The sequence below is a fragment of the Anopheles coluzzii genome, chromosome 2, assembly GCF_943734685.1.
Source record: "Anopheles coluzzii chromosome 2, AcolN3, whole genome shotgun sequence".
Classification (NCBI taxonomy): domain Eukaryota; kingdom Metazoa; phylum Arthropoda; class Insecta; order Diptera; family Culicidae; genus Anopheles; species Anopheles coluzzii.
In genome coordinates this window covers 69,127,454-69,143,415 of record NC_064670.1, presented here as the reverse complement: position 1 = coordinate 69,143,415, position 15,962 = coordinate 69,127,454, and the positions used below count along the sequence as shown (strand labels likewise).

General features: G+C 43.3%; 1 protein-coding gene across 1 annotated transcript; it reads right to left on the bottom strand.

Annotated features, from left to right (window-relative positions):
- Window positions 1-6,186: 6,186 nt before the first annotated feature.
- LOC125908340 (uncharacterized protein K02A2.6-like) lies at window positions 6,187-8,411 on the bottom strand. The gene is made up of 2 exons (XM_049611048.1): window positions 6,567-8,411; window positions 6,187-6,228 (listed from the first exon to the last, which is right to left on the bottom strand). The coding sequence occupies exons 1-2, from the start codon at window positions 8,409-8,411 to the stop codon at window positions 6,187-6,189; spliced, it is 1,887 nt and encodes a 628-aa protein (XP_049467005.1).
- Window positions 8,412-15,962: the final 7,551 nt, after the last annotated feature.

The following is a 15,962-nucleotide window of genomic DNA, read 5'->3' as shown; positions in this document are numbered from 1 at the left end:
TCATTTGTCACGCTTAGTCTTAAGTAACATAATTAACATGTAAAAGGTCGCACGACACGAATACTATTCAACAATGCGGTGCGCGACATGTCAGGTTGGTGACGATCACAAATGACATTAAACTCACGGCACATACGAATAAACGGATCAGAGGAGCCAAAGCGAGTGCGGCGTTCCTCCACGTCAAGTAGCGATCTAGCTCGGAGCGATCTCGGCGGGACATACATGTTGAGCCTCGAAAGAAGCGCGGGCGAGTCGATCCGATTGTCAAGAAGATTCTTACTTTCTTACTTTCACATGTTGCCAGCCTAGAAAGTTTCCTGAGGTAATTCGGATTCGCTGTGCAGCAGAGCAGGGTAAGAAACAAGGCAAAAATGCTTCCTGAGGCAATTCGGAATCACTATGCTGGAGTTAAAGATGAAAAAAGAGACAAAGTGAGGAAATGTGCAGTGAAAATAGTTTGTGTGTGTGCTTACATTAGAGCTATGGATTAAGGACATCGTGTCGTTTTCTTGTACATCTCACCCGTTGCCGGCGATGTAATAGTTCTTGAGGAAATTCGGAATATGGCCGTGCTGAAGTGAAGTAAATTAGAAGAAGTGACACTAAAAGGAACCACATTCGTAGTGTTGTAGAAGCATACTTAAAATATTTACACTTTGTTCTATTAGTGAAGTATATTTAATATTTGTGTTAATGCCCAATTTACTTGGGCTGAAAGAAAGAATCCTGTTGCAGTTCGCAACAGTCGGATTATAAAAAAGCGGTAAGGAAGCGATACTGTCTCGTCGACGGTCGGTACAGGAGAGAGCGTTTCTCCCGTTCGCTCTCCAGCATCCCGGTGCACACGTCATCAAGGTGACCAGCAACTGTCACCTATGAGAGGCACATATTTCGTGGTAAACACAGGCTCCCAACATCCCCCCTTCTTTAGATTCGCTTGTATGCTGCCATCCACTGAGGTGATCTTCGAACCCGCGAAGATCGGTGTTTGCTATGAGACGTTTGGTTTTTGTGAATTGGGACATGACAGACGTTTATGACGTTAGGATGACAGGTTTTGTTTTTGACAGAAGGAGTTTGGACACACGTCCAGAGAGAGAAACACAACGTAGGATCAGAATAAAGGAACTCCAAACTAAACAATCGGCGTAGAGGTTGTACAGGCGAAGGCGTGCCACTGTCAGCCGTTTCAAACCCTGGCGAGGTCGGTGACAAGAACGCTTTTGCAGACCGCTGCGATGATGATGACGATGAAGTTGGGGACGATGACGATGGGGCTGGAGACGATGACGATGGGGCATGAGACGATGACGATGACGGTGAAGCTGGGCACGATGACGATGGTGATGACGATGACGATGAAGATGGGGACGATGATGATGATGATGATGATGATGACGTTGGGCACGATGACGATGAAGAAGACGTACAATCTTTTGCAGTTTCTGCCACATGTTGACTAGTAGTTTGATAAGCGTCTGGATAGTGGACTTCCTCAACCATGTTCCATGCATCTAACAACACATTCAAAGGCAACGACGTATTTGAAGTGTTATCCAGCTGGGCTGCGACCTTACTGGTGTTATTTCTATCAACTCGTTTCTGCAACTGGTTAACGTGTGAACGTATCTTCCTGTTTTGCTCAATAGTTACTTCATACATCACTCTACCGATGCGTCCGCTGATCATACCTGGAACCCATCTCCAGCTATTCCGACGATATTGCTTCGCATACACCAGGTCGTTCATCTTAAATTTTCTCGGATTACCTTCTGATACAGGATCTAATCTTTGTGGTGGACGTAGCAGTTCCAAGCAAGTTCTTATCTTTCGGCTGAACATCAATTCAGCAGGCGATTTCTGCTCCAACAGTTTGCTCGGCGTACTCCTGTATGCCAATAGAAAGGTATCTAATGCTTCTGATACGCTACTTCCCCCTTCTCTTATCTTCTTAAGCGCCCTTTTGAAGGTGTCGACGAACCTTTCCGCCTGTCCGTTCGACTGCGGATGAAAGGGTGCCGTACGGATATGCTCAACACCATTTGTGTTACAGAACTCTGCAAAGTCTGCGCTTGTGAATTGAGTTCCATTATCGCTCACGAGGACAGTTGGTATACCGAAACGTGCAAATATATTGCGAAGAATGCGAATGGTGGCTGTTGATGATATTGTCCTTGTAGGGATGATTTCCGGCCACTTTTCGAGGTATTATTATTATTATTATTTTATTAATCTTCAACGGGCCGTATGGCCTAATTAAGATGTAACAGTTCAAAAAAAAAAAAAAACATAGCAAAAACAAGATTTGCATCGCAATTCACTGCGGCCACGGCAAAAGCCGGAGACGTTCCTTGAAGCACTGAGTTGAGATGTCGAAGTCGAAGCAATCCGAGACAGTGTTGAAGACAGCCGACATGCGGAACATAGGGTCAGACCGACCAGCACTGGAACGGGGTTGAGCGAGCCGTAGAGTTTCTCTAGACCTAAGTGTTCGGGATGGTGCATAGATATCGACTCGATGCAACAAAGGCGATGAGTCGATAGAGCCATTTAGCAATCCAGCGATGAAAGAGCACTGTGCATTGCGTCTTCTAACCGAAAGAGGTTCAAGGCCTAGAAGACGGTACCGCGCAGCATACGGAGGAAGATTATTGCGATCCTGCCAGGGAAGTAGGCGTAGGGCATATCTCCTGAGCTTACGTTGAATCGCCTCAAGTCGAGCAATTGAAGAAGCGGTAGTTGGGCTCCAGACTACGCACGAATATTCCAGAACCGAACGAACGATACAGTTGTACACAGCTTTGATGCACATGGGGTTGCGGAATTCATTAGTTGTCCGGATAACCACGCCAAGTAATTGATTTCCTCTGGCTACAACGTCATCGATATGCTGTTTAAAGTTCAAACTAGAGTCAAGCAGAACGCCCAGGTCTTTGGCATGATTTTGTCGATTAAGTGCAGTGCCGTCCATGAAGTAGGTCCCAGTCACTGGGCTCCTGCATCGACTAAAAGACACACAGTAGCATTTCTCGATGCAGATAGTCAGTTCATTACGCTTGCACCACGAACAGAAAATTTCGATGCAGTCTTGCAGGAATGTACAATCACCTGTGTTGTGAATAGGCGCAAAAATTTTTGCATCGTCGGCAAACAGACTGATACTGGCGGGAGGTAGAGCGAGGGTAACATCGTTGATGAACAATATGAAGAGAAGCGGGCCAATATTGCTTCCTTGTGGCACACCCGAGCTGCTGACTATTTCTTTGGACATGTGCTTTTCAATTTTCACGATGTATGTGCGATTAATTAGGTACGACTTAAGCCACTGTACGAGCGGGCTGGGAACTCCTAGCTTATCGAGTTTAGCGAGAAGAATTGCGTGCGGAAGAGAGTCGAATGCTGCTTTTAGGTCTGTGTAAATTGCATCGACTTGAGCTCCGGCATCAATTTGACTAGTGCAATAGGTTACAAATTCAACCAGGTTCGTGGTAGTCGACTTTTTTGGCACGAATCCATGTTGATACGGACTTAGGTAGCTGCGGCATGCATGTAGCAGATTTTTGTATATCACTAGTTCGAACACCTTGGCAATGGCACACAAGGATGTAATACCCCGGTAGTTGATGGCATCTGTCCTGTCGCCCTTTTTGTAAATAGGAACCATCCAAGATTTCCTCCATGCTTTGGGAAAGTAGCCATTGGCTAGCGATGCATTGAACAATTTTGCAAGGATAGGTGCTACTGTCGTTTGACAGCGTTTCAGCACGGTAGAAGGAATTCCGTCGGGTCCAGGAGCGAAGGAAGGCTTTAGTTGCGCTAGGGCAGATAAAACGATCTCATTGTCGATGAAAGGAGTGCTCATGTTAATTGCTCCAGCCGGAGTGTTGACGAGAGCAGCATTAATGGTATCGGTATCATTCATGGCCGGTGAAAAGCAATCTGCGAAGCGATCCGCGAAGAGATTGCACATTTCATTAGTGTTGGCACTTGTTGCTCCTTTGTACGTAATGGATTTCGGTGTATGCGTGGATTTTGTTTTGCTGTTGTAGAAGCGCCAAAACGAGTCAGGCCACCTGCAGAGGTTTCGTTGAATTTTACTCAAATATCTGCGATATCGAAACCTGTTATAGCTGCAGTATAAAGAGTGCGTGTCAAAGTAGATCGAGCGAGATCTTTGGCAGCGGCGCGTTTGGTAGTGACGATAAGCAGCTCTTTTTACACGTTTGAGTCGTTTGAGTGTGCGGTCCGCCCAGGGGGGGTTAGGTTTAGGACGCTGAACTGGGACGCATACAACAAAGGCTTGCAGCATGAAGGACGAGAATGAACATACTGCCTCGTCAAGTGAAATAAAATTGGAACAATGAAAGCTATTGTTAAACATTGATATCATGTCGTTCAGTTTCACATAGTCAGCTTTAGCAAAGTTATAACGATAAAATGCGGTTGTCGTCGAGTTTTGTCGAGTCGTCGAATTGCGTCGGGTCGACGAGTTAATACGTATATTGAAGTCTAACGCCGGATGGTAGGAGTCAAGAGGTACAAGCGGAACAACACTTGGAAAGACAGGCGAACACAATTTAGCTGCAGCATTGTTAGCGTAGAGCAGGTCAAGCATGCGTCCGTGCGAATCATTGATGTGATTAAGTTGCACTAATCCGTTAAATTTAAATCCATCCACAAAGGTGTTGTTGGCCAGAGAGCGCGCAGTTGGTTCATAGTGCGTGATTGATGAGTATGCTGGCGAGGACGAAGGATCAGCTGTGGACCAGCTTATGCTAGGCTGATTGAAATCGCCAATAACAAACAGCAGATCCGAAGGCTTCAGTGTGAGAGTGAAGCTGCTGATACAATCATGTAGAGAGCGAAGAGTCGATATCTCGGAGCTAAGCTGCGGTGGAATGTATACTACCATGACGTACAGATGTGCGTTATTGCAGGCGACGCGCACACAAATATACTCGAGAGAACGATCACGGGAAGGTAATTCTATCGACTCGTATGCGTTAGAAACGGCTAGCAAAACACCACCACCGCGAGAGCTAGAGCCGCTTTGAAAACTTTGAAAAAGAGTCGATCGCTAGCAGAAAATAATCACCCTCGATAGGACCTGCATAGTCCACATGCACTCGCTGCCACGGCGCATTCGCTTTCATCCAACAGATTGGTAAACTGGATACAGGTGATTTGGCTGCCATTGCACACTGTCGACACGATTTAACAAGGCTCTCAATCTCCGAATCAAGGCCAGGCCAGTACACATAGCTTCGAGCCAGGGCCTTCATCCGTTCTATCCCTGGATGGCCTAGGTGTAGCTGCTGCAAACATTTGTATCGCTGCGACGATGGTATTATCAACCTTTCTCCAAAAAGGAGACAATCACCAAATGTAGATAAGGACTCACGCCTACTGTGGAAATTGCTCAAAGTCCTGTGTTTGGTACGGAACCCTACGTTGTGTTTTTTTTTTTTTTTTTTTTTTTTTTTTTTTTAAGATGTTCTTAATAAAGAATCGGTGGCTCTGAAAAGAGCCGATTGTGTGCTTTTTGTTGTACCAAGCTGGGTGGTTTTGCTTGAAGTTCTGTGCCACTTGTGTGTGCCAAGGAGTTGCTGTTGAGATGAGCGAAGCGTGTTGCTTGCTAGAGGAGTTTGAATGACAAGAGAAGAATTTGGCTTTTGCCGCTTTATTTATAATGCATTTTTTAATGGTGTGCGTGATGACGAAACGATCGATGACCCGTCGAACAATTTGTAGCGATCCGCGAAAGTAGTGATGTGCTACAATCGGGACAATGGTAGTGATGTGCTACAATCGGGAACGAACATCCTGTCTCTCACTGCTGCATGTGGCCATCCATTTCTAGTGAATTCATACACCTTCCGCAATTGAGCATCATTTTTCGTTTCGCGTTCAACATCACTGAACTTCAACGGTAGGGCTTTACTCACACTGTTCACAACAGATCGTAAGTCTTCTTTTATTTCAATGCTTGCGATCACGTAGTCATCTTCAGGTTTTTCATGTTTAGCTATTAGTCTCGACAACACATCGGCATTACCAAACTTGTCTGTAGGCACGTACTCCAATTGAAAATCATACAGAAGCAGCGTTAATGCATAACGCTGTAACCGGTTGGCAGTATACACTGGAATACCAGTTTTGGATCCAAATATTCGCAGCAGCGGCTTATGATCCGTTTGTAGTCGAAAATGCCTTCCATAAACCAGCCTGTGAAATTTGGTCACAGCGAATATAATAGCTAAACCCTCTCGATCTGGTTGACTATACTTTTGTTCTGTTTTGGTCAACGTCCGTGATGCATGTTGCACAACCTTGATCGACCCGTCTTTGAACCTATGACTAATAGTCGCTCCTAATGCGAAGGAAGAGGCATCCGCCGCAACTATTATCTCTTGACGCGGATCGCAGTGAGTCAGGAGCAGGTCTGATGAAAGAATTGCCTTGAACTGATCAAAAGCATCTTGACATTGTTTTGTCCACATAAAACTCGCTCCTTCCTTAAGAAGACTATCCAGCGGATGACGTAGCATACTGATGTTTCTTACAAACTTGCCGTAATAGTTCACTGCTTCAAGGAACGATCTCACTCCTGTTGCATCAGTAGGAACTTGCAAGTTGAGGATAGCTTCAATCCTAGCAGGGTCTGGTCGAAGTCCCTTCGAATCTAACAAATGGCCCAAGTACTTTATCTGCTTCTTTTGGAACGAACAGTTATCCAATCGTATGGTGAAGCCATATTCCTCAATTCTTTTAAGCACAGCTCGAAGATTTTTCATATGGACTTCTTCATTTGGTCCACCAACCACAATGTCGTCCAAATAAACAGCAACGCCACCCAGACCTGCCAGCATAACCTCCATCAGCTGCTGAAAAGCACCCGGTGCTGTTTTCACCCCTGGGGGTAATCTGTTGTACGCGTACAAACCTCTATGTGTATTAACAGTTAGCAGTTTCCGGCAAAGTTCCTCGACCTCTACTTGAAGGAAAGCATCCGAAAGGTCTATCTGGCTAAAAACCGTACAGGTGGACAGACTTGCAAATATGTCTTGAGGAAGAGGAAGCGGGTATTGGTGAGGTTGCAGCATGTCGTTCAAGCCCGTCGAGTAGTCTCCGCACACTCGTATAGTTACGTTTGACTTACGCACAACAACAATTGGCGTCGCCCATTCTGAATAATCCACTTTGGAAATTATTCCATCGTTTTCCAGCCGTTCAAGCTCCTTGTCCACCGCTTGAAACATCGCATAGGCTACAGGCCGCTTCGGACGAAAAACAGGCGTTGCACCTTCTTTCAGCTCCAACTGAATTTTCGCCTTAGTGCAGCAACCTAGCTTGCCGGAAAAAAGTTTTGGGAACTCTTTCTGTAATATTGCACTGCACGGTTCATCCAAACCAACGCGATAACAAACTGACGTCAGCGGCACATCCCAAAGGTTGAATATATCCATGGCATCTTTCCCAAAAAGTGTCAAATCCGCCGTAGTTACTCGAATCACGCAACTCATGCATTGTTCCGCTACGATCATGGAACCAGCAAATTCGCCTAAGATGTGCAACAAATCACCAGATGCAGTTCTCGCTTTAACCATTGAAGGTTTCAATACAGGTTTTCCAACATGATGCCACAGTCTACGCGAACACAGCTCTGTTAGTTGTGCCAGAGTAATATCCTTCTTTTCTTCCATACGGCTCAGCAATTTCATGCGCACATCGGCATCCTGCTCATCTTTCAGGCCACACACGAAAATCAAACACTTCTGTGTCTCTATGCTGAGCCCGGCTAGTTCCGCTTCTTCGGTAGCCTTATTTATCCGGCAAGAAAACGTAACGTAATCCTCAGAGCTCGTTTTTTGCATTTGATAGCACTTATATCGCTTACTGACGCACGATTCTTTCGATCCAAACAGCGCGCGCAGTTTCACTACTGTTTCCTCGAAACAAAAATCACTTGCTTTCTGCGGCAATATATAACTGTTGTACCGCTCATGTTCTGCCACTCCAAGTTTCCGCAACAACAATCGCACCTTGGTATCATTTGGCAATTTAGCAGCATCCTTCTCAAAAAGCCCATCGAACCGCCTATACCACGCAGCAAAGGTAACATTTTCCTCAGGATCGTACCGAAACTCCGTCACTTGTTTCGCCAATGATTCGACTAAAAACTCCGGCCCGTTCGGCTCACGCACGTTCATCGACGACATCATCCGGGTTAAAAAACTTTCCTGCTGCTTCATAAATGCTTCCTGCTGTTGGTGTAGGATGCTCTGCTGCTGCTTGAACATTTCATGTATCCAAGCGGTATTCGGATCAGGGACGCTGCTTTGCCGGTGGCTTTCATGGCTGCTCCGCGATGGCTGTTGGTCACTGTTGGGGTCATCTGAGTTCAGCATCGTGTATCTTCTAACGTGCTTTTGTGTGTCTACGTTGTCAGGCGTTTTTTTCTCCTCGTCGCCACTGTTGTGTTCTTTGGTTTAAAACGTATATTTCTAAAAGTAACACATTAAAATATTAGTACAATATAAATAAACAACACGATATATAAAAAGCGGTAAGGAAGCGATACTGTCTCGTCGACGGTCGGTACAGGAGAGAGCGTTTCTCCCGTTCGCTCTCCAGCATCCCGGTGCACACGTCATCAAGGTGACCAGTAACTGTTGTAGCATCCATGCTATCGCATACTCGTTTAAAGCATGAATGCTAACAGCCGGGTAAAACACTGCACATGCGTTCCGTGTTTTACTGCACACGCGGTTCCGTGTTTTACCATGGTGGTCGCACCACCCAAGCTGGACATAAACAAGGAAGACCTCCAAAGTAGGTCATAAATAAGGAAGAACAATTAGCATAAGAAACGCATTAGACCTTAAGCAAAACACTGTAAATTGTAAAAGCCCACCAGGAAGGCGACCCTCTTGACAAACATGCGTTTGTCAAAGCGCATCAAGTTGCGAAAGAGAAAGTTACAAGCGTAAACATCTGGTGAACAAATGTGCGATAGCTTTCTTAAGATGAGAGTATACATAAAGCTATCAGAACGGCCAGAAGGTCAGTTCTGATCGGACATAGGATCGTACATCTTGTCCCTTCAACTCACTTATGAGCAGTATTGTCCCCCTACCCAAGGTAAGGCTTTACTGTCTCCAACAATCGCACCGTGTATCAGCTGGCCGGTCAGCAAAACCCCAATCCGAAAGGTTAACGTATGCTAAGTGGCATAACGTCGTTCCCACGGTTTAAACTGGAAGTCCGCTTTTTACCTGACGCATCACATTGATTTCAATTGTTACGCAAGGTCAAGTTCGATTAGTTTACCGCGCCAATCGCGAAGTGCTAACTCAGCGCTGCCACCAGGCCTATGACGCGAACCCGTACCGAACCTACAACGATAATTACCATCACCACACTGTCACCTATGAGAAGCACATATTTCGTGGTAAACACAGGCTCCCAACAATTCGAATAGTGCAAGTAACAACCATTTAATGATGATCAGATAATCAGATAATCAGATAGGAACAAACAAATATAAGTTTATTAAGTAGAAACATGAAAACAGTTACGATAGAATAGCGATTAACGAAAAGTATCGGCGCATTCAAAATAAAAATCAGGCTAATCGCAGAGAGAGTGAGATAGCGAGAGGCGATACATCCGTTCGTACGGAAGTGTCAAAATAGGAGGCATTTCGAGGAGAGGAGGAAAATCGTCAGTCTTGTAATTGATCTTAGCAAGGATGGAAGCAACTACTCGATTGGACAAAATAAAAAGCTGTTATTAATAAAAATAATATTTCGGAAATCACCACAGCCTTAAATATCGATAAAGCGTATTGAATTTCATGATGATGATGAATAAAAACAACAAAAATGGGAAACAACGAATGATTCTTTCGAATAAAGCTAAGAAAATCAATAAATTAAATAATAAATGTGAAAGGAGACAGAACAATGCTCTTGCCTTATTACACGTACGAGAGGCATTTTTGTACCAAAGCCTAGGTTTGACAGATAAATGCCAATCGAGTAATGACAGTATTTTCCACCGTCTAATCAGGCCTTAAAAAGTGAAACTTCCATACAAGATTCTGTTAAAATGAGCAAACTCTGCTTAACTATTGCTTATTCGGATGTCACTTTGACATTTGGACTTTGTTCATTGGGAACGCATTTCTCTCTTTTAGGTTGGCAGTCCCCAAGCGAGTGAAAAAGTCACTTTTCGGCTGTGTTTTCGATTGATATTTCGTGCACGATTTGACAAACGAAATAGTGTACGAGATTCAGACTTTTTTCGGCACATACCCAAACGAGTGAAAATGTCACTTTTCGGCTGTTTTTTCGATTGATATTTCGTGCACGATTTGACAAACGAAACAGTGTACGAGATTCAGACTTTTTTCGGCACATAACCACAACAGCGTGCAATGGCATATTTGCTATCTTCATTGCACGTCTAGCGTTACACATTTTGAGGTTAAATAGTTTTTAAATTGTTGGTATTTATATGAATGATACGATACGAAAGAACACAACTGATGCAAACTTAACGTAATAGACAAAAAGAAATACACATAACCTGCTTCAACGCTTGGCTTGGAGAGCGAAATGTTACGAATGGAAGAACCACACATACAATCATATATTGCTTGTCAAATTATGAGAGTGTATGAGTTATCGTCCGAAAATTTCCGCTTGGGTCATGCCGTTAATCTTGATTCATTGAACTTCTTCTTTCCTGTACTTTTGTAGCGACAAGTCGTATACAGGCAGTCCCCGAGATACACGGTACCTCTTATACGCGGATTCGGAGATACGCGGTTTTCTAAATTTGACAGTTCTTTGAACAAATTGTACTGATTTGACACATCAATTGTAAATTGCCAAATAATTTCCCGTTCGATCGAATGTTAAAAACTATTTCAAAAGGTTTTGAACTGTTATATTCAGTCAGAATCATATCAAATAATTCATAAAGTGACTAAAACCGCCTCCTACTTGCAAAATTACACGAAAATTAGTGATATTTTAGCTGGAAATCACGAGATTCGACTTACGCGGAAATTCGAGATACGCGGTATTTTGCGGCCGTTTTCAGTCCCCATAAACCGTGTATCTCGGGGACCGCCTGTATCGTTTTTGCTTCAATAAATACAATTTTAGATTCTTCTTCTTCTTAGTAGGATTGATGGGATATATTCTCCTATGTTTTCCGTCATACGTTTTAGGCCCGTGTCTGTGCTCCATCGCATGCGATTTTATCGAACGTGCTGTCAAACGCTTTTTCGTATGATATTACGATTATTTGGATGATTTTAATATTATAATGGTTATGAAAAATTAAGTTGAGATTGTTCCTACAAAACACCACACATTTAGTTTGACAGATAAAATCGGATGCGGCGTCCGACGAAATCAAAAAAATTTGATTCCGTCGTACGACGAAATCGCAAGTCCGACGTTATCTGTCAAATCTCATATAAAATTTTGACAGGCCTTCCGTTAAAATCGCATCCGATGGAGCACAGACACGGGCCTTAGCCATGTGTTTATAGGAGGGGGATTCAGGATCCATTCTCCTTTTTTGTGTTCTCTTCTTTGGTTTACAGGTTAGGGTTGTTTTCTTGTGACTTTTGATTTTTCTGTTATATATATTTGTATTTTTTATTCCTTGAATCGGTTTGGTTTATATATAAGCTTTATTTGTTTGTTCGTTTATAAATGTATTCATTTTAATTGTTTTGTCGAGTTTTTTTTGTGATTGAGTTTATTTTAAATATTTATAAAAGTACAGTAGAGCGTCGATTATCCGGGCAGCTCCCCAAGTGATAGGATAGCAATATACAGTAGAACGTCGATTATCCGGGGGCGGATTAACCGGCGGGCGGCTTAACCGTGCGCATAAATGTGACAGCTGTTCAAACGTACGGCGAACATTTGCAGCTATAGTCAAGTGGGCAACCAGTTTTTTGTGCAGCTCTGTAGTGTTTAGTTGTATTTATGAAATTCATGTTTGTCCATGAAAAGGCCAAAGTATAGTTATTGAATAAAATAATATTCTACTAACGATTAATCGATTAAATCAAAGTGAATTAATCATAAAATTAGTGAATTTTATAATTTTTATATGAATTTGACATTTCTTGGACCATTATCCGTGCAAATCGATTAACCGGTAACCGTCCGGTCCGGAGCTGCCCGGATAATCGACGTTCTACTGTAATAATCAGTTTTAATACGCCATCTATTGATCAAACCAATGAAGCTGTGGAGCTTTAATTTTTTTTCTATGGATATTCAATTTTCCAGTCGTTTAAGCTTAATCTGTGGCACTTGGGTAGCTTCAGTTACTATGTAGTGTACATATGTGATGCCAAAAACAAAACCAGGGGGGATTCTGTGTTGTATTCTGAATCTTTGGTAAATAAATAATAGATAAATAAATAGATTAAATAATCGTATGTATAATTATAATGTTGTAGTGTATTTTTTCTGTTGTGACTATAATGTTATCTTGTTTTTTTTCCATGAATTGTAATATTTGTTTACATGTGTTCCCAATCTTTTCTAGCCAATTGTCTTTCAGATTATTTATGGTTATATATCTAAAGTGTAACACAAATGAGAACCTTTATTTCACTTTCAGTTCCGCGACGATACACACAGTAAGCCGAGCCAGAACCTTCTCCTTTGCTCCTGTCGATCGCGGCTTTTTATATCCTCTCTTGACCCTTGCGTGAAAGAGAAGAAATGTTCTCATCCTTGTTCCTAACGAATGCTCCAGAACCGTTCCCTGTCTCTAAATCTCGCAAACCGTTCACGGTCTCTACACTACTCCCCCTAAATTCGCGGAGTGAAAAATTTACTTTCCTATATACTCTATTCAGTTCGTATGCTGGTTTAAGCCTATCAATTGATACGGACATTTGATTATCATTTATCTCTATCACAAAAAACTTCCTGAGTCTCTTTACTACGTCGTAAGGCCCTTCATATGGAGGTTGCATGTGTCTAATTCCTTAGCTACGTAAACTTTTGTTTCTGTGACGCGAAATGATGTCGGAGATATTTTGCTAAACGCGTTTCTAAGCCTAGCTAAGTAATCCGTAACCTCATGAATATTTTTGTCTGATAGTGAAACGAAATCTGCTGGTAACCGCAAATTCTGTCCGTATACTAATTCGACCAGTTGGATTGAGGATGGTATGCTGTAGGCGATATGATGATGATGAGTCCCACCTCTTACACCGATATAGTATTGAGAGGAACGATTGTATCTTATCGATAATTGTGTTGTTGTAAATTAGTAATTAAGCAAATAATCAAATCATAAGGCAAGTAAGTATTTCAAGAACGTGGTGGCTACAAAACTTATATTCCTCTTTATGAAAAATGGTTCAGGGATGTAAGGACGGTTGATACCTGTTGATGTCTCAAAGAATATACCTTGGTTATTTACGTTTAATTTGTTAAGTCTATACCTTGAATCACTTCATTTGTTTTCTAAACGTTTTTTCAGCTCTATATCATATTTTTGGCCCTCTACTAATTCTTCATAATAGAGAGAATTTATCAACAACCGTTATTCTCTTGTTGCTGTACTGCACCGACCGCGACATTGGAAGCATCGGTTGTGATATTTATTTATTATTATTATGGTATCGAGCCTCCATGGTCTACATACACAATTACAACTACTGTCTTATAAACTATGTGTTCTTAAAATTAGACGTAATGCATATATATATATATATATATATATATATATATATATATATATATATATATATATATATATATATATATATATATATATATATATATATATATATATATATATATATATATATATATATATATATATATATGCATTATATATATATATATATATATAATGGACGAGCCGTCGTCCAAGAACGCAAACGTATCAACTTTGCGGCCATTGCCATGAAGTGTAACCAGGACATAACGGAAGAGTGGCGGCTTCGCTAACGCGGTTTGGTGGTGGTTGCTCATATGGTGTCCGCCGGTTCCGACTGATAGCGCTTCGGCTGTGGTTCTCCGACCATCATGAAGCAATCTGTTGTGCAGGAAAACGCAACCATTTGTGCCACACGGCGTTCTTCTTTCACAACGATTAAAGTGTCGTTCAAGACATTTGCGACAAAGATGTTTCTCTCGCACTGTTCGCCAACGGGCGTCTATGTCCATGGCAAGAAAATCAGGGCAGCTTTCTACGTTGGCGCATTGTTGTTGGCATACTGGGCAACATGGTGTGGTTCTGCTAGAACTCGATGCAGTGTGTCGCGCTGGAGCGGCAGTGAGATGCGCATTCACGTGTCGATGTTGCCTGTTCGCTGTGGCATTCGATGCAGTTCTTGTATCATACGGACTTTCTGGAACGTGTACCGAGGAAACAGTCACCAAACTGGCTGCTTGGACCAAATGATTCAGCCAATCATTGAAGCTCGACAACGTTACACGTCCCAAGTTCATTTGATGACATCCCCAATTGAGCTTTAGCGACGAAGGCAAGCGCTCCGTCAGCTCGTATAACAAAGCCACGTTAAACATGTATTCGTCGAGACCTGTGGCTGTGATTGTCGCACAAAGATTCTGGACTGCGATCCCAAAGTCTATCAGCGTATCGAGACGATCCTGTTTAGGCGCGGGCATGGCGCGCACCTTATTTACTAGCGAGTGAACAATAATCTCAGGACGACCGTAGAACATTTTTAATGTGCTGATAACGTTTGGTACATTGGATGGATGCATCAAGAGGCAACGTACTGACTCTAACGCCTTTCCCTTTAGAGCCTTTTGAAGTCGGTCTAGGTTGTCCACATCGTTGTAGACGTACTCCTCCGTGGTATATTCGAAGGAGGAAAGAAACATCGGCCACTCTTCGGGGTTGCCGGCAAACGTCGGCAGGTCCCGTAGCCGTACTCCACCATGTCTAACCGTGTATTGCATCTGCGAAGGATCAAAGGCTGACAAAACATTCGCCTGAAATCTTTCCGGAACGATACTCACGCGTGGTTGCTGAGAAGACGTTCCCTGATGACCAGTTGCGCTTGTTTGCTGACGGGTTGTTCCCTGATGTCCGGTTGCCTCGAACGATTGCATCAACTCGTTCCGTTCCCTGAGCTGCTTGATCTCCAGGTCTTCTAAAGCTCGCTGTAGGTCACGATCTCGATCAGGCTGCGTGGCTGGAGGCTGGCTGGAGGCTGGCTGGGCCCAGCGTTCTGGTCTGCGTCTCTACGCCGAGTCGCAGAAGTGCTAGCTCGCGCGTTGTAACGCAGAAAATCCGGGAAAGCAATGCTCGATCGAGACGGTGCGCTCGCAGGTTCACGGTCCGTGTCGCCGCGGTCAGGTGTACCTTGCGTTAATCTTCGTGGTACGGGCACGGCCGAAGGAAGGAGCACATCTTCGGCGGTTCCCTGGCTGACTGGGGAGACCGTGCCTCCACATTGCGCGTTCAGCGACACTCCAAGGTCCCGTGATACACTCGGGCTTAACTGAGCGATTTGCGCGGTTAGCCGGATGAAGCTTTCGTTAGCCTCCCTGGCTTGCTGGACCAAATCCTGTATCGAAACAGTGTCTTCCTCTAAATCGTGCACCGGAGAAAGTTGTCGCACTGTCGAATTCGCGGCGGGGTTGGACTCAGCGTTCTTGCGGTTCATGTTCACTCAACTAAGCTTCACATGGGCTTTCACAAATTAAGAAGTGATTTTTTTTAAATGTTCTAGAAGCAAAGTTCTTTCTTCAACTGAAACTTAAAACGTGATCTTTTAACTCGTCGTTTACTGCACTACTTTATTGCTCAAAATCTTGTAATATGTTTGATGACTGTTACGGTCGTCATGTGGTATGTTTTGAGATAGTCCCGGTATGTTCGATTTTGGGACGGTTGCCATGTAGTAACTTTGATCTCGCGTTGGTCAGGGT